A 21,741-nucleotide genomic window follows, 5' to 3' on the forward strand; every position below is an offset into this window, starting at 1 on the left:
CGTCGGTGGCTGATTCCGGTCTCGTTTTCCATATGCTCGAACAGATTCGCTGAAAGGTCGCCGAATCACTCAACGGCTGCTCGCAGCGGGGCCAGTGGCGGTGGCTCCTGGTCCGAGGGCGGCTGCTTCTCCCCGTTGGCAGGCGCTTGGGTGGCCTGGGATGGTAGTGGACACGGCAGTGTAGTGGCCACTCGCAGCGGGACCAATGGCTGACACCTCGGCTGCAGCGCAGCATATCTGGGGCCCGGCCCGATGATCTCTTCGGCAACTCCGCGCCATCCTGGTCCAGTGAATCCCCGAAGAGGTCGTTCATGGACCGGGGCCACTCGCTGATAAAGCGGCGGCGTCGACGTGCTGGGACGAGCGGTCTTCTGCTATCGTGGCGGATTGGTCAAACAGGGGCCGGCGTCGGTGGCTGATTCCGGTCTCGTTGGCCATATGCTCGAACAGATTCGCTGAAAGGTCGCCGAAGCACTCAACGGCTGCTCGCAGCGGGGCCAGTGGCGGTGACTCCTGGTCCGAGGGCGGCTGCTTCTCCCCATTGGCAGGCGCTTGGGTGGCCTGGGATGGTAGTGGACGCGGCAGTGTAGTGGCCACTCGCAGCGGGACCAATGGCTGACACCTCGGCTGCAGCGCAGCATATCTGGGGCCCGGCCCGATGATCTCTTCGGCAACTCCGCGCCGTCCTGGTCCGGTGAATCCCCGAAGAGGTCGTCCATGGACCGGGGCCACTCGCTGATAAAGCGGCGGCGTGGACGTGCTGGGACGAGCGGTCCTTTGCCATCGTGGCGGATTGGTCAAACAGGGGCCGGCGTCGGTGGCTGATTCCGGTCTCGTTGGCCATATGCTCGAACAGATTCGCTGAAAGGTCGCCGAAGCACTCTACGGCTGTTCGCAGCCGAGGGCGGCTGCTTCTCCCCGTTGGTAGACGCTGGGGTGGCCTGGGATGGTAGTGGACGCGGCAGTGTAGTTGCCACTTGCAGAGGGACCAATGGTGGTGGCCCGTGGTCCGAGGGTGGCTGTTTCTCCTCGTCAGCTGGCGCTTGGGCGGTCTGGGATGGCTGTGGACGTGCCGGTGTGGTTGCCATCCGCAGCGGGCCGAAGCGGCGATGAGCCCACAACGGGGCCACTCGCTAATGAAGCAGCGGCGTGGACGAACGGTCTTCTGCCATCGTGGCGGATTGGTCAAACAGGGGCCGGCGTCGGTGGCTGATTCCGGTCTCGTTGGCCATATGCTCGAACAGATTCGCTGAAAGGTCGCCGAAGCACTCAACGGCTGCTCGCAGCGGGGCCAGTGGCGGTGGCTCCTGGTCCGAGGGCGGCTGCTTCTCCTCGTTGGCAGGCGCTTGGGTGGCCTGGGATGGTAGTGGCCGCGGCAGTGTAGTGGCCACTCGCAGCGGGACCAATGGCTGACACCTCGGCTGCAGCGCAGCATATCTGGGGCCCGGCCCGATGATCTCTTCGGCGACTCCGCGCCGTCCTGGTCCGGTGAATCCCCGAAGAGGTCGTCCATGGACCGGGGCCACTCGCTGATAAAGCGGCCGCGTGGACGTGCTGGGACGAGCGGTCTTCTGCCATCGTGGCGGATTGGTCAAACAGGGGCCGGCGTCGGTGGTCGATTACGGGCCGAGTGTTGCTCCTCGGCTTTCCGTCGGGCAGCGGCGGCGGCGTATTCGCCGGGGGTCGGCAGCGGAGGGCGGCTAGGTGCTGCTGCCGGCGGCATTTCGGCTGCAGAGTCTTCGTCGGTCGTCGATAAGGGAGGACGGCTCGTCGACGGCCCTTCAGGTCGGCGTCGGCGTCGGGCGACGACGGCTGCGTAACCTCCGGGCGGCTAGGTGCTGCTGGCGGTGACACCTCGGCTGCAGCGCAGCGTATCTGGGGCCCGGCCCGATGATCTCTTCGGCAACTCCGCGCCGTCCTGGTTCGGTGAATCCCCGAAGAGGTCGTCCATGGACCGGGGCCACTCGCTGATAAAGCGGCGGCGTCGACATGCTGGGACGAGCGCTCTTCTGCCATCGTGGCGGATTGGTCAAACAGGGGCCGGCGTCGGTGGCTGATTCCGGTCTCGTTGGCCAAATGCTCGAACAGATTCGCTGAAAGGTCGCCGAAGCACTCAACGGCTACTCGCAGCGGAGCCAGTGGCGGTGGCTCTTGGTCCGAGTGCGGCTGCTTCTCTCCGTTGGCAGGCGCTTGGGTGGCCTGTGATGGTAGTGGACGCGGCAGTGTAGTGGCCACTCGCAGCGGGACCAATGGCTGACACCTCGGCTGCAGCGCAGCATATCTGGGGCCCGGCCCGATGATCTCTTCGGCAACTCCGCGCCGTCCTGGTCCGGTGATGTCCGAAGAGGTCGTCCATGGACCGGGGCCACTCGCTGATAAAGCGGCGGCGTGGACGTGCTGGGACGAGCGGTCTTCTTCCATCGTGCGGATTGGTCAAACAGGGGCCGGCGTCGGTGGCTGATTCCGGTCTCGTTGACCATATGCTCGAACAGATTTGCCGAAAGGTCGCCGAAGCACTCTACGGCTGCTCGCAGCGGGGCCAGTGGCGGTGGAGGGGAGGAGGTGCCGGCGTCGGTGGTCGATTACGGGCCTAGTGTTTCTCCGGACCGGCCGACTGGGGAGGCTCGGTGGATGACAAGCACAGCTCCTCGGCTTTCCGTCGGGCAGCGGCGGCGGCGTATTCGCCCGGGGTCGGCAGCGGAGGGCGGCTAGGTGCTGCCGCCGGCGGTATTTCGGCTGCAGATTCCTCGTCTGTCGTCGATAAGGCAGGACGGCTCGTCGAAGGCCCTTCAGGTCGGCGTCGGACGACGACGGGTGCGTAACCGCCGGGCGGCTAGGTGCTGCTGGCGGTGACACCTCGGCTGCAGCGCAGCGTATCTGGGGGCCGGCCCGATGATCTCCTCGGCAACTCCGCGCCGTCCTGGTCCGGTGAATCCCCGAAGAGGTCGTCCATGGACCGGTGCCACTCGCTGATAAAGCGGCCATCCGCAGCGGGCCGAAGCGGCGATGAGCCCACACCGGGGCCACTCGCTAATGAAGCGGCGGCGTGGACGAGCGGTCTTCTGGCATCGTGGCGGCTTCGTCGAGCAGGGGCCGGCGTCGGTGGTCGATTACGGGCCGAGTGTTGCTCCGGACCGGCCGACTGGGGAGGCTCGGTGGATGACGAGCACAGCTTGTCGCACAGCTCCTCGGCTTTCCGTCGGGCAGCGGCGGCGGCGTATTCGCCCGGGGTCGGCAGCGGAGGGCGGCTAGGTGCTGCCGCCGGCGGCATTTCGGCTGCAGATTACTCGTCTGTCGTTGATAAGGCAGGACGGCTCGTCGAAGGCCCTTCAGGTCGGCGTCGGACGACGACGGGTGCGTAACCGCCGGGCGGCTAGGTGCTGCTGGCGGTGACACCTCGGCTGCAGCGCAGCGTATCTGGGGGCCGGCCCGAAGATCTCCTCGGCAACTCCGCGCCGTCCTGGTCCGGTGAATCCCCGAAGAGGTCGTCCATGGACCGGTGCCACTCGCTGATAAAGCGGCCATCCGCAGCGGGCCGAAGCGGCGATGAGCCCACACCGGGGCCACTCGCTAATGAAGCGGCGGCGTGGACGAGCGGTCTTCTGGCATCGTGGCGGCTTCGTCGAGCAGGGGCCGGCGTCGGTGGTCGATTACGGGCCTAGTCTTTCTCCGGACCGGCCGACTGGGGAGGCTCGGTGGATGACAAGCACAGCTCCTCGGCTTTCCGTCGGGCAGCGGCGGCGGCGTATTCGCCCGGGGTCGGCAGCGGAGGGCTAGGTGCTGCCGCCGGCGGCATTTCGGCTGCAGATTCCTCGTCTGTCGTTGATAAGGCAGGACGGCTCGTCGAAGGCCCTTCAGGTCGGCGTCCGGCGATGACGGCGCAGCGTATCTGGGTTCCGGCCCGAAGATCTCGTCTGCAACTCTGCGCCGTCCTGGTCCGGTGAATCCCCTAAGAGGTCGTCCATGGACCGGGGCCACTCGCTGATAAAGCGGCGGCGTGGACGTGCTGGGACGAGCGGTCTTCTGCCATCGTGGCGGATTCGTCGAGCAGGGGCCGGCGAAGAGGTCGGCTGCGTAACCTCTGGGCGGCTAGGTGCTGCTGCCGGTGACACGTCGGCTGCAGCGCAGCGTATCTGGTGGCCGGCCCGAAGATCTCCTCGGCAACTCTGCGCCGTCCTGGTCCGGTGAATCCCCTAAGAGGTCGTCCATGGACCGGGGCCACTCGCTGATAAAGCGGCGGCGTGGACGTGCTGGGACGAGCGGTCTTCTGCCATCGTGGCGGATTGGTCAAACAGGGGCCGGCGTCGGTGGTCGATTACGGGCCGAGTGTTGCTCCTCGGCTTTCCGTCGGGCAGCGGCGGCGGCGTATTCGCCAGGGGTCGGCAGCGGAGGGCGGCTAGGTGATGCTGCCGGCGGCATTTCGGCTGCAGAGTCCTCGTCGGTCGTCGATAAGGGAGGACGGCTCGTCGACGGCCCTTCAGGTCGGCGTCGGCGTCGGGCGACGACGGCTGCGTAACCTCCGGGCGGCTAGGTGCTGCTGGCGGTGACACCTCGGCTGCAGCGCAGCGTATCTGGGGGCCGGCCCGATGATCTCCTCGGCAACTCCGCGCCGTCCTGGTCCGGTGAATACCCGAAGAGGTCGTCCATGGACCGGTGCCACTCGCTGATAAAGCGGCCATCCGCAGCGGGCCGAAGCGGCGATGAGCCCACACCGGGGCCACTCGCTAATGAGGCGGCGGCGTGGACGAGCGGTCTTCTGGCATCGTGGCGGCATCGTCGAGCAGGGGCCGGCGTCGGTGGTCGATTACGGGCCGTGTGTTGCTCCGGACCGGCCGACTGGGGAGGCTCGGTGGATGACAAGCACAGCTCCTCGGCTTTCCGTCGGGCAGCGGCGGCGGCGTATTCGCCCGGGGTCGGCAGCGGAGGGCTAGGTGCTGCCGCTGGCGGCATTTCGGCTGCAGATTCCTCGTCTGTCGTCGATAAGGCAGGACGGCTCGTCGAAGGCCCTTCAGGTCGGCGTCCGGCGATGACGGCTGCGTAACCTCTGGGCGGCTAGGTGCTGCTGCCGGTGACACCTCGGCTGCAGCGCAGCGTATCTGGGTTCCGGCCCGAAGATCTCGTCTGCAACTCTGCGCCGTCCTGGTCCGGTGAATCCCCTAAGAGATCGTCCATGGACCGGGGCCACTCGCTGATAAAGCGGCGGCGTGGACGTGCTGGGACGAGCGGTCTTCTGCCATCGTGGCGGATTCGTCGAGCAGGGGCCGGCGAAGAGGTCGGCTGCGTAACCTCTGGGCGGCTAGGTGCTGCTGCCGGTGACACCTCGGCTGCAGCGCAGCGTATCTGGTGGCCGGCCCGAAGATCTCCTCGGCAACTCTGCGCCGTCCTGGTCCGGTGAATCCCCTAAGAGGTCGTCCATGGACCGGGGCCACTCGCTGATAAAGCGGCGGCGTGGACGTGCTGGGACGAGCGGTCTTCTGCCATCGTGGCGGATTGGTCAAACAGGGGCCGGCGTCGGTGGTCGATTACGGGCCGAGTGTTGCTCCTCGGCTTTCCGTCGGGCAGCGGCGGCGGCGTATTCGCCGGGGGTCGGCAGCGGAGGGCGGCTATGTGATGCTGCCGGCGGCATTTCGGCTGCAGAGTCCTCGTCGGTCGTCGATAAGGGAGGACGGCTCGTCGAAGGCCCTTCAGGTCGGCGTCGGGCGACGACGGCTGCGTAACCTCCGGGCGGCTAGGTGCTGCTGGCGGTGACACCTCGGCTGCAGCGCAGCGTATCTGGGGGCCAGCCCGAAGATCTCCTCGGCAACTCCGCGCCGTCCTAGTCCGGTGAATCCCCGAAGAGGTTGTCCATGGACCGGGGCCACTCGCTGATAAAGCGGTGGCGTGGACGTGCTGGGACAAGCGGTCTTCTGCCATCGTGGCGGATTGGTCAAACAGGGGCCGGCGTCGGTGGTCGATTACGGGCCGAGTGTTGCTCCTCGGCTTTCCGTCGGGCAGCGGCGGCGGCGTATTCGCCGGGGGTCGGCAGCGGAGGGCGGCTAGGTGATGCTGCCGGCGGCATTTCGGCTGCAGAGTCCTCGTCGGTCGTCGATAAGGGAGGACGGCTCGTCGACGGCCCTTCAGGTCGGCGTCGGCGTCGGGCGACGACGGCTGCGTAACCTCCGGGCGGCTAGGTGCTGCTGGCGGTGACACCTCGGCTGCAGCGCAGCGTATCTGGGGGCCAGCCCGAAGATCTCCTCGGCAACTCCGCGCCGTCCTAGTCCGGTGAATCCCCGAAGAGGTTGTCCATGGACCGGGGCCACTCGCTGATAAAGCGGCGGCGTGGACGTGCTGGGACAAGCGGTCTTCTGCCATCGTGGCGGATTGGTCAAACAGGGGCCGGCGTCGGTGGTCGATTACGGGCCGAGTGTTGCTCCTCGGCTTTCCGTCGGGCAGCGGCGGCGGCGTATTCGCCGGGGGTCGGCAGCGGAGGGCGGCTAGGTGATGCTGCCGGCGGCATTTCGGCTGCAGAGTCCTCGTCGGTCGTCGATAAGGGAGGACGGCTCGTCGACGGCCCTTCAGGTCGGCGTCGGCGTCGGGCGACGACGGCTGCGTAACCTCCGGGCGGCTAGGTGCTGCTGGCGGTGACACCTCGGCTGCAGCGCAGCGTATCTGGGGGCCGGCTCGAAGATCTCCTCGGCAACTCCGCGCCGTCCTGGTCCGGTGAATCCCCGAAGAGGTCGTCCACGGACCGGGGCCACTCGCTGATAAAGCGGCCATCCGCAGCGGGCCGAAGCGGCGATGAGCCCACACCGGGGCCACTCGCTAATGAAGCGGCGGCGTGGACGAGCGGTCTTCTGGCATCGTGGCGGCTTCGTCGAGCAGGGGCCTAGTGTTTCTCCGGACCGGCCGACTGGGGAGGCTCGGTGGATGACAAGCACAGCTCCTCGGCTTTCCGTCGGGCAGCGGCGGCGGCGTATTCGCCCGGGGTCGGCAGCGGAGGGCGGCTACGTGCTGCCGCCGGCGGCATTTCGGCTGCAGAGTCCTCGTCGGTCGTCGATAAGGGAGGACGACTCGTCGACGGCCCTTCAGGTCGGCGTCGGGCGACGACGGCTGCGTAACCTCTTGGCGGCTAGGTGCTGCTGGCGGTGACACCTCGGCTGCAGCGCAGCGTATCTGGGGGCCGGCCCGAAGATCTCCTCGGCAACTCCGCCCCGTCCCAGTCCGGTGAATCCCCGAAGAGGTCGTCCATGGACCGGGGCCACTCGCTGATAAAGCGGCGGCATGGACGTGCTGGGACGAGCGGTCTTCTGCCATCGTGGCGGATTGGTCAAACAGGGGCCGGTGTTGGTGGCTGATTCCGGTCTCGTTGGCCATATGCTCGAACAGATTTGCTGAAAGGTCGCCGAAGCACTCTACGGCTGCTCGCAGCGGGGCCAGTGGTGGTGGGGGGGAGGAGGGGCCGGCGTCGGTGGTCGATTACGGGCCTAGTGTTTCTCCGGGCCGGCCGACTGGAGAGGCTCGGTGGATGACAAGCACAGACCTCGGCTTTCCGTCGGGCAGCGGCGGCGGCGTAATCGCCCGGGGTCGGCAGCGGAGGGCGGCTAGGTGCTGCCGCCGACGGCATTTCGGCTGCAGAGTCCTCGTCGGTCGTCGATAAGGGAGGACGACTCGTCGACGTCCCTTCGGGTCGGCGTCGGGCGACGACGGCTGCGTAACCGCCGGGCGGCTAGGTGCTGCTGGCGGTGACACCTCGGCTGCAGCGCAGCGTATCTGGTGGCCGGCCCGAAGATCTCCTCGGCAACTCTGCGCCGTCCTGGTCCGGTGAATCCCCTAAGAGGTCGTCCATGGACCGGGGCCACTCGCTGATAAAGCGGCGGCGTGGACGTGCTGGGACGAGCGGTCTTCTGCCATCGTGGCGGATTGGTCAAACAGGGGCCGGCGTCGGTGGTCGATTACGGGCCGAGTGTTGCTCCTCGGCTTTCCGTCGGGCAGCGGCGGCGGCGTATTCGCCGGGGGTCGGCAGCGGAGGGCGGCTAGGTGATGCTGCCGGCGGCATTTCGGCTGCAGAGTCCTCGTCGGTCGTCGATAAGGGAGGACGGCTCGTCGACGGCCCTTCAGGTCGGCGTCGGCGTCGGGCGACGACGGCTGCGTAACCTCCGGGCGGCTAGGTGCTGCTGGCGGTGACACCTCGGCTGCAGCGCAGCGTATCTGGGGGCCGGCCCGATGATCTCCTCGGCAACTCCGCGCCGTCCTGGTCCGGTGAATACCCGAAGAGGTCGTCCATGGACCGGTGCCACTCGCTGATAAAGCGGCCATCCGCAGCGGGCCGAAGCGGCGATGAGCCCACACCGGGGCCACTCGCTAATGAAGCGGCGGCGTGGACGAGCGGTCTTCTGGCATCGTGGCGGCTTCGTCGAGCAGGGGCCGGCGTCGGTGGTCGATTACGGGCCGTGTGTTGCTCCGGACCGGCCGACTGGGGAGGCTCGGTGGATGACAAGCACAGCTCCTCGGCTTTCCGTCGGGCAGCGGCGGCGGCGTATTCGCCCGGGGTCGGCAGCGGAGGGCTAGGTGCTGCCGCTGGCGGCATTTCGGCTGCAGATTCCTCGTCTGTCGTCGATAAGGCAGGACGGCTCGTCGAAGGCCCTTCAGGTCGGCGTCCGGCGATGACGGCTGCGTAACCTCTGGGCGGCTAGGTGCTGCTGCCGGTGACACCTCGGCTGCAGCGCAGCGTATCTGGGTTCCGGCCCGAAGATCTCGTCTGCAACTCTGCGCCGTCCTGGTCCGGTGAATCCCCTAAGAGGTCGTCCATGGACCGGGGCCACTCGCTGATAAAGCGGCGGCGTGGACGTGCTGGGACGAGCGGTCTTCTGCCATCGTGGCGGATTCGTCGAGCAGGGGCCGGCGAAGAGGTCGGCTGCGTAACCTCTGGGCGGCTAGGTGCTGCTGCCGGTGACACCTCGGCTGCAGCGCAGCGTATCTGGTGGCCGGCCCGAAGATCTCCTCGGCAACTCTGCGCCGTCCTGGTCCGGTGAATCCCCTAAGAGGTCGTCCATGGACCGGGGCCACTCGCTGATAAAGCGGCGGCGTGGACGTGCTGGGACGAGACGAAGATCTCCTCGGCAACTCCGCGCCGTCCTAGTCCGGTGAATCCCCGAAGAGGTTGTCCATGGACCGGGGCCACTCGCTGATAAAGCGGCGGCGTGGACGTGCTGGGACAAGCGGTCTTCTGCCATCGTGGCGGATTGGTCAAACAGGGGCCGGCGTCGGTGGTCGATTACGGGCCGAGTGTTGCTCCTCGGCTTTCCGTCGGGCAGCGGCGGCGGCGTATTCGCCGGGGGTCGGCAGCGGAGGGCGGCTAGGTGATGCTGCCGGCGGCATTTCGGCTGCAGAGTCCTCGTCGGTCGTCGATAAGGGAGGACGGCTCGTCGACGGCCCTTCAGGTCGGCGTCGGCGTCGGGCGACGACGGCTGCGTAACCTCCGGGCGGCTAGGTGCTGCTGGCGGTGACACCTCGGCTGCAGCGCAGCGTATCTGGGGGCCAGCCCGAAGATCTCCTCGGCAACTCCGCGACGTCCTAGTCCGGTGAATCCCCGAAGAGGTTGTCCATGGACCGGGGCCACTCGCTGATAAAGCGGCGGCGTGGACGTGCTGGGACAAGCGGTCTTCTGCCATCGTGGCGGATTGGTCAAACAGGGGCCGGCGTCGGTGGTCGATTACTGGCCGAGTGTTGCTCCTCGGCTTTCCGTCGGGCAGCGGCGGCGGCGTATTCGCCGGGGGTCGGCAGCGGAGGGCGGCTAGGTGATGCTGCCGGCGGCATTTCGGCTGCAGAGTCCTCGTGGGTCGGCGTCGGGCGACGACGGCTGCGTAACCTCCGGGCGGCTAGGTGCTGCTGGCGGTGACACCTCGGCTGCAGCGCAGCGTATCTGGGGGCCGGCTCGAAGATCTCCTCGGCAACTCCGCGCCGTCCTGGTCCGGTGAATCCCCGAAGAGGTCGTCCACGGACCGGGGCCACTCGCTGATAAAGCGGCCATCCGCAGCGGGCCGAAGCGGCGATGAGCCCACACCGGGGCCACTCGCTAATGAAGCGGCGGCGTGGACGAGCGGTCTTCTGGCATCGTGGCGGCTTCGTCGAGCAGGGGCCTAGTGTTTCTCCGGACCGGCCGACTGGGGAGGCTCGGTGGATGACAAGCACAGCTCCTCGGCTTTGCGTCGGGCAGCGGCGGCGGCGTATTCGCCCGGGGTCGGCAGCGGAGGGCGGCTACGTGCTGCCGCCGGCGGCATTTCGGCTGCAGAGTCCTCGTCGGTCGTCGATAAGGGAGGACGACTCGTCGACGGCCCTTCAGGTCGGCGTCGGGCGACGACGGCTGCGTAACCTCTTGGCGGCTAGGTGCTGCTGGCGGTGACACCTCGGCTGCAGCGCAGCGTATCTGGGGGCCGGCCCGAAGATCTCCTCGGCAACTCCGCCCCGTCCCAGTCCGGTGAATCCCCGAAGAGGTCGTCCATGGACCGGGGCCACTCGCTGATAAAGCGGCGGCATGGACGTGCTGGGACGAGCGGTCTTCTGCCATCGTGGCGGATTGGTCAAACAGGGGCCGGTGTTGGTGGCTGATTCCGGTCTCGTTGGCCATATGCTCGAACAGATTTGCTGAAAGGTCGCCGAAGCACTCTACGGCTGCTCGCAGCGGGGCCAGTGGTGGTGGGGGGGAGGAGGGGCCGGCGTCGGTGGTCGATTACGGGCCTAGTGTTTCTCCGGGCCGGCCGACTGGAGAGGCTCGGTGGATGACAAGCACAGACCTCGGCTTTCCGTCGGGCAGCGGCGGCGGCGTAATCGCCCGGGGTCGGCAGCGGAGGGCGGCTAGGTGCTGCCGCCGACGGCATTTCGGCTGCAGAGTCCTCGTCGGTCGTCGATAAGGGAGGACGACTCGTCGACGTCCCTTCGGGTCGGCGTCGGGCGACGACGGCTGCGTAACCGCCGGGCGGCTAGGTGCTGCTGGCGGTGACACCTCGGCTGCAGCGCAGCGTATCTGGGGGCCGGCCCGAAGATCTCCTCGGCAACTCCGCGCCGTCCTGGTCCGGTGAATCCCCGAAGAGGTCGTCCATGGACCGGGGCCACTCGCTGATAAAGCGGCGGCGTGGACGTGCTGGGACGAGCGGTCTTCTGCCATAGTGGCGGATTGGTCAAACAGGGGCCGGTGTTGGTGGCTGATTCCGGTCTCGTTGGCCATATGCTCGAACAGATTTGCTGAAAGGTCGCCGAAGCACTCTACGGCTGCTCGCAGCGGGGCCAGTGGTAGTGGGGGGGAGGAGGGGCCGGCGTCGGTGGTCGATTACGGGCCTAGTGTTTCTCCGGGCCGGCCGACTGGAGAGGCTCGGTGGATGACAAGCACAGTCCTCGGCTTTCCGTCGGGCAGCGGCGGCGGCGTAATCGCCCGGGGTCGGCAGCGGAGGGCGGCTAGGTGCTGCCGCCGACGGCATTTCGGCTGCAGAGTCCTCGTCGGTCGTCGATAAGGGAGGACGACTCGTCGACGTCCCTTCGGGTCGGCGTCGGGCGACGACGGCTGCGTAACCTCCGGGCGGCTAGGTGGTGCTGCCGGTGACACCTCGGCTGCAGCGCAGCGTATCTGGGTTTCGGCCCGAAGATCTCGTCGGCCACTCCGCGCCGTCCTGGTTCGGTGAATCCCCGAAGAGGTGGTCCATGGACCGGGGCCACTCGCTGATAAAGCGGCGTCGTGGACGTGCTGGGACGAGCGGTCTTCTGCCATCGTGGCGGATTGGTCAAACAGGGGCCGGCGTCGGTGGTCGATTACTGGCCGAGTGTTGCTCCTCGGCTTTCCGTCGGGCAGCGGCGGCGGCGTATTCGCCGGGGGTCGGCAGCGGAGGGCGGCTAGGTGATGCTGCCGGCGGCATTTCGGCTGCAGAGTCCTCGTCGGTCGGCGTCGGGCGACGACGGCTGCGTAACCTCCGGGCGGCTAGGTGCTGCTGGCGGTGACACCTCGGCTGCGGCGCAGCGTATCTGGGGGCCGGCTCGAAGATCTCCTCGGCAGCTCCGCGCCGTCCTGGTCCGGTGAATCCCCGAAGAGGTCGTCCACGGACCGGGGCCACTCGCTGATAAAGCGGCCATCCGCAGCGGGCCGAAGCGGCGATGAGCCCACACCGGGGCCACTCGCTAATGAAGCGGCGGCGTGGACGAGCGGTCTTCTGGCATCGTGGCGGCTTCGTCGAGCAGGGGCCTAGTGTTTCTCCGGACCGGCCGACTGGGGAGGCTCGGTGGATGACAAGCACAGCTCCTCGGCTTTCCGTCGGGCAGCGGCGGCGGCGTATTCGCCCGGGGTCGGCAGCGGAGGGCGGCTACGTGCTGCCGCCGGCGGCATTTCGGCTGCAGAGTCCTCGTCGGTCGTCGATAAGGGAGGACGACTCGTCGACGTCCCTTCGGGTCGGCGTCGGGCGACGACGGCTGCGTAACCTCCGGGCGGCTAGGTGGTGCTGCCGGTGACACCTCGGCTGCAGCGCAGCGTATCTGGGTTTCGGCCCGAAGATCTCGTCGGCTACTCCGCGCCGTCCTGGTTCGGTGAATCCCCGAAGAGGTGGTCCATGGACCGGGGCCACTCGCTGATAAAGCGGCGTCGTGGACGTGCTGGGACGAGCGGTCTTCTGCCATCGTGGCGGCTTCATCGAGCAGGGGCCGGCGTCGGTGGTCGATTACGGGCCGAGTGTTGCTCCTCGGCTTCCCGTCGGGCAGCGGCGGCGGCGTATTCGCCGGGGGTCGGCAGCGGAGGGCGGCTAGGTGCTGCTGCCGGCGGCATTTCGGCTGCAGAGTCCTCGTCGGTCGTCGATAAGGGAGGACGGCTCGTCGACGGCCCTTCAGGTCGGCGTCGGCGTCGGGCGACGACGGCTGCGTAACCGCCGGGCGGCTAGGTGCTGCTGGCGGTGACACCTCGGCTGCAGCGCAGCGTATCTGGGGGCCGGCCCGAAGATCTCCTCGGCAACTCCGCGCCGTCCTGGTCCGGTGAATCCCCGAAGAGGTCGTCCATGGACCGGGGCCACTCGCTGATAAAGCGGCGGCGTGGACGTGCTGGGACGAGCGGTCTTCTGCCATCGTGGCGGATTGGTCAAACAGGGGCCGGCGTCGGTGGTCGATTACGGGCCGAGTGTTGCTCCTCGGCTTTCCGTCGGGCAGCGGCGGCGGCGTATTCGCCGGGGGTCGGCATCGGAGGGCGGCTTGGTCCTGCTGCCGGCGGCATTTCGGCTGCAGAGTCCTCGTCGGTCGTCGATAAGGGAGGACGGCTTCACGACCGCCCTTCAGGTCGGCGTCGGCGTCGGGCGATGACGGCTGCGTAACCTCCGGGCGGCTAGGTGCTGCTGCCGGTGACACCTTGGCTGCAGCGCAGCGTATCTGGGGCCCGGCCCGAAGATCTCCTCGGCAACTCCGCGCCGTACTAGTCCGGTGAATCCCCGAAGAGGTCGTCCATGGACCGGGGCCACTCGCTGATAAAGCGGCGGGGTGGACGTGCTGGGACGAGCGGTCTTGTGCCATCGTGGCGGATTGGTCAAACAGGGGCCGGTGTTGGTGGCTGATTCCGGTCTCGTTGGCCATATGCTCGAACAGATTTGCTGAAAGGTCGCCGAAGCACTCTACGGCTGCTCGCAGCGGGGCCAGTGGTGGTGGGGGGGAGGAGGGGCCGGCGCCGGTGGTCGATTACGGGCCTAGTGTTTCTCCGGGCCGGCCGACTGGAGAGGCTCGGTGGATGACAAGCACAGTCCTCGGCTTTCCGTCGGGCAGCGGCGGCGGCGTATTCGCCCGGGGTCGGCAGCGGAGGGGGGCTAGGTGCTGCCGCCGACGGCATTTCGGCTGCAGAGTCCTCGTCGGTCGTCGATAAGGGAGGACGACTCGTCGACGGCCCTTCAGGTCGGCGTCGGGCGACGACGGCTGCGTAACCTCCGGGCGGCTAGGTACTGCTGCCGGTGACACCTCGGCTGAAGCGCAGCGTTTCTGGGGCCCGGCCCGAAGATTTCCTCGGCAACTCCGCGCCGTCCCAGTCCGGTGAATCCCCGAAGAGGTGATCCATGGACCGGGGCCACTCGCTGATAAAGCGGCGGCGTGGACGTGCTGGGACGAGCGGTCTTCTGCCATAGTGGCGACTTCGTCGAGCAGGGGCCGGCGTCGTTGGTGGATAACGGGCCGAGTGTTGCTCCGGACCGGCTGACTGGGGAGGCTCGGTGGATGACGAGCACAGCTTGTCGCACAGCTCCTCGGCTTTCCGTCGGGCAGCGGCGGCGGTGTATTCGCCGGGGGTCGGCAACGGAGAGCGTCTAGGTGCTGCTGCCGGCGGTATTTCGGCTGCAGAGTCCTCGTCGGTCGTCGATAAGGGAGGACGACACGTCGACGTCCCTTCGGGTCGGCGTCGGGCGACGACGGCTGCGTAACCTCCGGGCGGCTAGGTGCTGCTGCCGGTGACACCTTGGCTGCAGCGCAGCGTATCTGGGGCCCGGCCCGAAGATCTCCTCGGCAACTCCGCGCCGTACTAGTCCGGTGAATCCCCGAAGAGGTCGTCCATGGACCGGGGCCACTCGCTGATAAAGCGACGAGCGCTCTTCTGCCATCGTGGCGGATTCGTCGAGCAGGGGCCGGCGTCGGTGGTTGATTCCGGTCTCGTTGGCCATCTGCTCGAACAGATTCGGTGGAAGGTCGCCGAAGCACTCTACGGCTGCTCGCAGCGGGGCCAGTTGCGGTGGCCCCTGGTCCGAGGGCGTGGACGTGCTGGGACGAGCGGTCTTCTGCCATCGTGGCGGATTCGTCGAGCAGGGGCCGGCGAAGAGGTCGGGCGGCTAGGTGCTGCTGGCGGTGACACCTCGGCTGTAGCGCAGCGTATCTGGGGCCCGGCCCGAAGATCTCCTCGGCAACTCCGCGCCGTCCTGGTCCGGTGAATCCCCGAAGAGGTCGTCCATGGACCGGGGCCACTCGCTGATAAAGCGGCGGCGTGGACGTGCTGGGACGAGCGGTCTTCTGCCATCGTGGCGGATTCGTCAAACAGGGGCCGGCGTCGGTGGTCGATTACGGGCCAAGTGTTGCTCCTCGGCTTTCCGTCGGGCAGCGGCGGCGGCGTATTCGCCGGGGGTCGGCAGCGGAGGGCGGCTAGGTGCTGCTGCCGGCGGCATTTCGGCTGCAGAGTCCTCGTCGGTCGTCGATAAGGGAGGACGACTCGTCGACGTCCCTTCGGGTCGGCGTCGGGCGACGACGGCTGCGTAACCTCCGGGCGGCTAGGTGCTGCTGGCGGTGACACCTCGGCTGTAGCGCAGCGTATCTGGGGGCCGGCCCGAAGATCTCCTCGGCAACTCCGCGCCGTCCTGGTCCGGTGAATCCCCGAAGAGGTCGTCCATGGACCGGGGCCACTCGCTGATAAAGCGGCGGCGTGGACGTGCTGGGACGAGCGGTCTTCTGCCATCGTGGCGGATTGGTCAAACAGGGGCCGGCGTCGGTGGTCGATTACGGGCCGAGTGTTGCTCCTCGGCTTTCCGTCGGGCAGCGGCGGCGGCGTATTCGCCGGGGGTCGGCAGCGGAGGGCGGCTAGGTGCTGCTGCCGGCGGCATTTCGGCTGCAGAGTCCTCGTCGGTCGTCGATAAGGGAGGACGGCTCGTCGACGGCCCTTCAGGTCGGCGTCGGCGTCGGGCGACGACGGCTGCGTAACCTCCGGGCGGCTAGGTGCTGCTGCCGGTGACACCTTGGCTGCAGCGCAGCGTATCTGGGGCCCGGCCCGAAGATCTCCTCGGCAACTCCGCGCCGTACTAGTCCGGTGAATCCCCGAAGAGGTCGTCCATGGACCGGGGCCACTCGCTGATAAAGCGACGAGCGCTCTTCTGCCATCGTGGCGGATTCGTCGAGCAGGGGCCGGCGTCGGTGGTTGATTCCGGTCTCGTTGGCCATCTGCTCGAACAGATTCGGTGGAAGGTCGCCGAAGCACTCTACGGCTGCTCGCAGCGGGGCCAGTTGCGGTGGCCCCTGGTCCGAGGGCGTGGACGTGCTGGGACGAGCGGTCTTCTGCCATCGTGGCGGATTGGTCAAACAGGGGCCGGCGTCGGTGGTCGATTACGGGCCGAGTGTTGCTCCTCGGCTTTCCGTCGGGCAGCGGCGGCGGCGTATTCGCCGGGGGTCGGCAGCGGAGGGCGGCTAGGTGCTGCTGCCGGCGGCATTTCGGCTGCAGAGTCCTCGTCGGTCGTCGATAAGGGAGGACGACACGTCGACGTCCCTTCGGGTCGGCGTCGGGCGACGACGGCTGCGTAACCTCCGGGCGGCTAGGTGCTGCTGCCGGTGACACCTTGGCTGCAGCGCAGCGTATCTGGGGCCCGGCCCGAAGATCTCCTCGGCAACTCCGCGCCGTACTAGTCCGGTGAATCCCCGAAGAGGTCGTCCATGGACCGGGGCCACTCGCTGATAAAGCGACGAGCGCTCTTCTGCCATCGTGGCGGATTCGTCGAGCAGGGGCCGGCGTCGGTGGTTGATTCCGGTCTCGTTGGCCATCTGCTCGAACAGATTCGGTGGAAGGTCGCCGAAGCACTCTACGGCTGCTCGCAGCGGGGCCAGTTGCGGTGGCCCCTGGTCCGAGGGCGTGGACGTGCTGGGACGAGCGGTCTTCTGCCATCGTGGCGGATTCGTCGAGCAGGGGCCGGCGAAGAGGTCGGGCGGCTAGGTGCTGCTGGCGGTGACACCTCGGCTGTAGCGCAGCGTATCTGGGGCCCGGCCCGAAGATCTCCTCGGCAACTCCGCGCCGTCCTGGTCCGGTGAATCCCCGAAGAGGTCGTCCATGGACCGGGGCCACTCGCTGATAAAGCGGCGGCGTGGACGTGCTGGGACGAGCGGTCTTCTGCCATCGTGGCGGATTCGTCAAACAGGGGCCGGCGTCGGTGGTCGATTACGGGCCAAGTGTTGCTCCTCGGCTTTCCGTCGGGCAGCGGCGGCGGCGTATTCGCCGGGGGTCGGCAGCGGAGGGCGGCTAGGTGCTGCTGCCGGCGGCATTTCGGCTGCAGAGTCCTCGTCGGTCGTCGATAAGGGAGGACGACTCGTCGACGTCCCTTCGGGTCGGCGTCGGGCGACGACGGCTGCGTAACCTCCGGGCGGCTAGGTGCTGCTGGCGGTGACACCTCGGCTGTAGCGCAGCGTATCTGGGGGCCGGCCCGAAGATCTCCTCGGCAACTCCGCGCCGTCCTGGTCCGGTGAATCCCCGAAGAGGTCGTCCATGGACCGGGGCCACTCGCTGATAAAGCGGCGGCGTGGACGTGCTGGGACGAGCGGTCTTCTGCCATCGTGGCGGATTGGTCAAACAGGGGCCGGCGTCGGTGGTCGATTACGGGCCGAGTGTTGCTCCTCGGCTTTCCGTCGGGCAGCGGCGGCGGCGTATTCGCCGGGGGTCGGCAGCGGAGGGCGGCTAGGTGCTGCTGCCGGCGGCATTTCGGCTGCAGAGTCCTCGTCGGTCGTCGATAAGGGAGGACGGCTCGTCGACGGCCCTTCAGGTCGGCGTCGGCGTCGGGCGACGACGGCTGCGTAACCTCCGGGCGGCTAGGTGCTGCTGCCGGTGACACCTTGGCTGCAGCGCAGCGTATCTGGGGCCCGGCCCTAAGATCTCCTCGGCAACTCCACGCCGTACTAGTCCGGTGAATCCCCGAAGAGGTCGTCCATGGACCGGGGCCACTCGCTGATAAAGCGACGAGCGCTCTTCTGCCATCGTGGCGGATTCGTCGAGCAGGGGCCGGCGTCGGTGGTCGATTACGGGCCGAGTGTTGCTCCGGACCGGCCGACTGGGGAGGCTCGGTGAATGACGAGCACAGCTTGTCGCACAGCTCCTCGGCTTTCCGTCGGGCAGCGGCGGCGGCGTATTCGCCGGGGGTCGGCAACGGAGAGCGCCTAGGTTCTGCTGCCGGCGGCATTTCGGCTGCAGATTCCTCGTCTGTCGTCGATAAGGGAGGACGGCTCGTCGACGGCCCTTCAGGTCGGCGTCGGGCGATGATGGCTGCGTAACCTCCGGGCGGCTAGGTGGTGCTGCCGGTGACACCTCGGCTGCAGCGCAGCGTATCTGGGTTTCGGCCCGAAGATCTCGTCGGCCACTCCGCGCCGTCCTGGTTCGGTGAATCCCCGAACAGGTCGTCCATGGACCGGGGCCACTCGCTGATAAAGCGGCGGCGTGGACGTGCTGGGACGAGCGGTCTTCTGCCATCGTGGCGGCTTCATCGAGCAGGGGCCGGCGTCGGTGTTCGATTACGGTCTCGTTGGCCATCTTCTCGAACAGATTCGGTGGAAGGTTGAGTACAATTGAGTATGCAAATGTATTGGCCTTGTAACAACTAATATAAATACAACGTCTGAAGAGGATACGTGCATTATTAGCTAATTTGGAAAATTTTTGTTCACAAATTTACAATTGAGTATGCAAATATATTAGCCTTGTAAAAACTAATATAAATACAAATTCTGAAGTGGATACATGCATTATTTGCTGACTTGGGAACTTTTTGTTTACAAAATTACAATTGAGTATGCAAATGTATTAGCCGTGTAAAAACTATACACATTCTGAAGTCGATACATGCATTATTATCTGAGTTGGGAACTTTTTGTTTACAAATTTTCAATTGAGTATGCAAATGTATTAGCCTTGTAAAAACTAATATAAATACAAATTCTGAAGTGGATACATGCATTATTAGCTGCAGCGGCGGCGGCGTATCGCCCGGGGTCGGCAGCGGAGGGCGGCTAGTTGCTGCCGCCGGCGGCATTTCGGCTGCAGATTCCTCGTCTGTCGTCGATAAGGGAGGACGGCTCGTCGAAGGCCCTTCAGGTCGGCGTCCGGCGATGACGGCTGCGTAACCTCTGGGCGGCTAGGTGCTGCTGCCGGTGACACTTCGGCTGCAGCGCAGCGTATCTGGGTTCCGGCCCGAAGATCTCGTCGGCAAATCCGCGCCGTCCTGGTCCGGTGAATCCCCGAAGAGGTCGTCCATGGACCGGGGCCACTCGCTGATAAAGCGGCGGCGTGGACGTGCTGGGACGAGCGGTCTTCTGCCATCGTGGCGGATTCGTCGAGCTGGGGCCGGCGTCGGTGCTTGATACCGGTCTCGTTGGCCATCTGCTCGAACAGATTCGGTGGAAGGTCGCCGAAGCCCTCTACGGCTGCTCGCAGCGGGGCCAGTGGCGGTGGCTCCTGGTCCGAGGGCGGCTGCTTCTCCCCGTTGGCAGGCGCTTGGGGGGCCTGGTATGGTAGTGGACGCGGCAGTGTAGTAGCCACTCGCAGCGGGACCAGTGGTGGTGGCCCCTGGTCCGTGGGTAACTGTTTCTCCTCGTCAGCTGGCGCTTGGGCGGTCTGGGATGGGCGTAACGTGGCGGTGTGGTTGCCATCCGCAGCGGGCCGAAGCGGCGATGAGCCCACACCAGTGCCACTCGCTAATGAAGCGGCGGTGTGGACAAGCGGTCTTCTGGCATCGTGGCGGCTTCGTCGAGCAAGGGCCGGCGTCGGTGGTCGATTACGGGCCCAGTGTTGCTCCGGACCGGCCGACTGGGGAGGCTCGGTGGATGACGAGCACAGCTTGTCGCACAGCTCCTCGACTTTCCGTCGGGCAGCGGCGTCGGTGTATTCGCCGGGGCTCGGCAACTGAGAGCGCCTAGGTGCTGCTGCCGGCGGCATTTCGGCTGCAGAGTCCTCGTCGGTCGTCGATAAGGGAGGACGGCTCGTCGACGGCCCTTCAGGTCGGCGTCGGCGTCGGGCGACGACGGCTGCGTAACCTCCGGGCGGCTAGGTGCTGCTGGCGGTGACACCTCGGCTGCAGCGCAGCGTATCTGGGGGCCAGCCCGAAGATCTCCTCGGCAACTCCGCGACGTCCTAGTCCGGTGAATCCCCGAAGAGGTTGTCCATGGACCGGGGCCACTCGCTGATAAAGCGGCGGCGTGGACGTGCTGGGACGAGTGGTCTTCTGCCATCGTGGCGGATTCGTCGAGCAGGGGCCGGCGAAGAGGTCGGCTGCGTAACCGCCGGGCGGCTAGGTGCTGCTGGCGGTGACACCTCGGCTGCAACGCAGCATATCTGGGGGCCAGCCCGAAGATCTCCTCGGCAACTCCGCGCCGTCCTGGTCCGGGGAATCCCCGAAGAGGTCGTCCATGGACCGGGGCCACTCGCTGATAAAGCGGCCATCCGCAGCGGGCCGAAGCGGCGATGAGCCCACACCAGTGCCACTCGCTAATGAAGCGGCGGTGTGGACAAGCGGTCTTCTGGCATCGTGGCGGCTTCGTCGAGCAAGGGCCGGCGTCGGTGGTCGATTACGGGCCGAGTGTTGCTCCGGACCGGCCGACTGGGGAGGCTCGGTGGATGACGAGCACAGCTTGTCGCACAGCTCCTCGACTTTCCGTCGGGCAGCGGCGTCGGTGTATTCGCCGGGGCTCGGCAACTGAGAGCGCCTAGGTGCTGCTGCCGGCGGCATTTCGGCTGCAGAGTCCTCGTCGGTCGTCGATAAGGGAGGACGACTCGTCGACGGCCCTTCAGGTCGGCGTCGGGCGACGACGGCTGCGTATTTGTATTTATATAATTCTGAAGTGGATACATGCATTATTAGCTGAGTTGGGAACTTTTTGTTTACAAATTTACAATTGAGTGTGCACATGTATTAGCCTTGTAGAAACTAATATAAATACAAATGCTGAAGTGGATACATGCATTATTAGCTGACTTGGGAACTTTTTGTTTACAAATTTACAATTGAGTATGCAAATGTATTAGCCCTGTAAAAACTAATATAAATACAAATTCTGAAGTGGATACATGCATTATTAGCTGAGTTGGGAACTTTTTGTTTACAAATTATCAATTGAGTATGCAAATGTATGAGCCCTGTAAAAACTAATATAAATACAAATTCTTATTAGCCTTGTAGAAACTAATATAAATACAAATTCTGAAGTGGATACATGCATTATTAGCTGAGTTGGGAACTTTTTGTTTACAAAATTACAATTGAGTATGCACATGTATTAGCGATGAAAGTTTTGTTTACTCACAGTGATTAGACGTGTTTTTCCGAGCTCCAAAAGAAAAATATTGTAGACAGCTCGAAAGACCCTAAAAAGGTGACATTACTACTTGTGAGACAACTGGGGAAAGGTACGTACCAGAATCGACCCCGGCTGGCTATCCGGGCTCCTCGAATCTAGGCACTTGGAACCGCCATTGGAACCCGTGGGCAAGGGGGGGACTCTCTCCTGTCCAGCGAGCGGCTCTATTTCCCACGAACGCTCTCACAGCTTGGAATAGTTTCCACACGCCACTTTTTCCCTCGCGTTTTTCCTTCTAGGCGCAACACACGATCAGCTGATCATAGTGTTGTGCAGCGCATGCGCAGCGAGCTTTCGCACCCGCGCAGTATTGGAAAACGCGAGCAGACAAATTCCCGCCATAGCCAGAACTTAAATTTAGATTTGGATTTGAATTTGGATCTGAATTTGAACTTGAAATTGAATTTGGACTTTAAATTTTGAATTTTGAACTTTAGATTTTGAATTTTTAAATTTTAAATTTTAAATTCTAAATTTTGGATTTTAAATTTTGAATATTGAATTTTAAATTTTGGATTTTGAATTTTGAGTCTTGGGTTTTGAATTTTTAATTTTGAATTTTAAATTGTGAATTTTGGGTTCTGAATTTTGAATTTTAAATTATGAATTCTAAATTTTTAATTTCGAATTTTGAATTTTAAATTTTGAATTTTGAATTTTAAGTTTTAAATTTAGAAT

General features: G+C 65.1%; 1 protein-coding gene across 1 annotated transcript in view; it reads right to left on the bottom strand.

Annotated features, from left to right (window-relative positions):
- The window catches only part of LOC138929413 (uncharacterized), a 72,338-nt gene extending 52,693 nt beyond the window's left edge, over window positions 1-19,645 (bottom strand). The window contains exon 1 of the mRNA XM_070288847.1: window positions 19,075-19,645. Within this exon, the coding sequence (XP_070144948.1) occupies window positions 19,075-19,645 (571 nt within the window). The remainder of the gene's footprint in view (window positions 1-19,074) is intronic.
- Window positions 19,646-21,741: the final 2,096 nt, after the last annotated feature.

The sequence above is a fragment of the Drosophila kikkawai genome, unplaced genomic scaffold, assembly GCF_030179895.1.
Source record: "Drosophila kikkawai strain 14028-0561.14 unplaced genomic scaffold, DkikHiC1v2 scaffold_186, whole genome shotgun sequence".
Lineage (NCBI taxonomy): Eukaryota > Metazoa > Arthropoda > Insecta > Diptera > Drosophilidae > Drosophila > Drosophila kikkawai.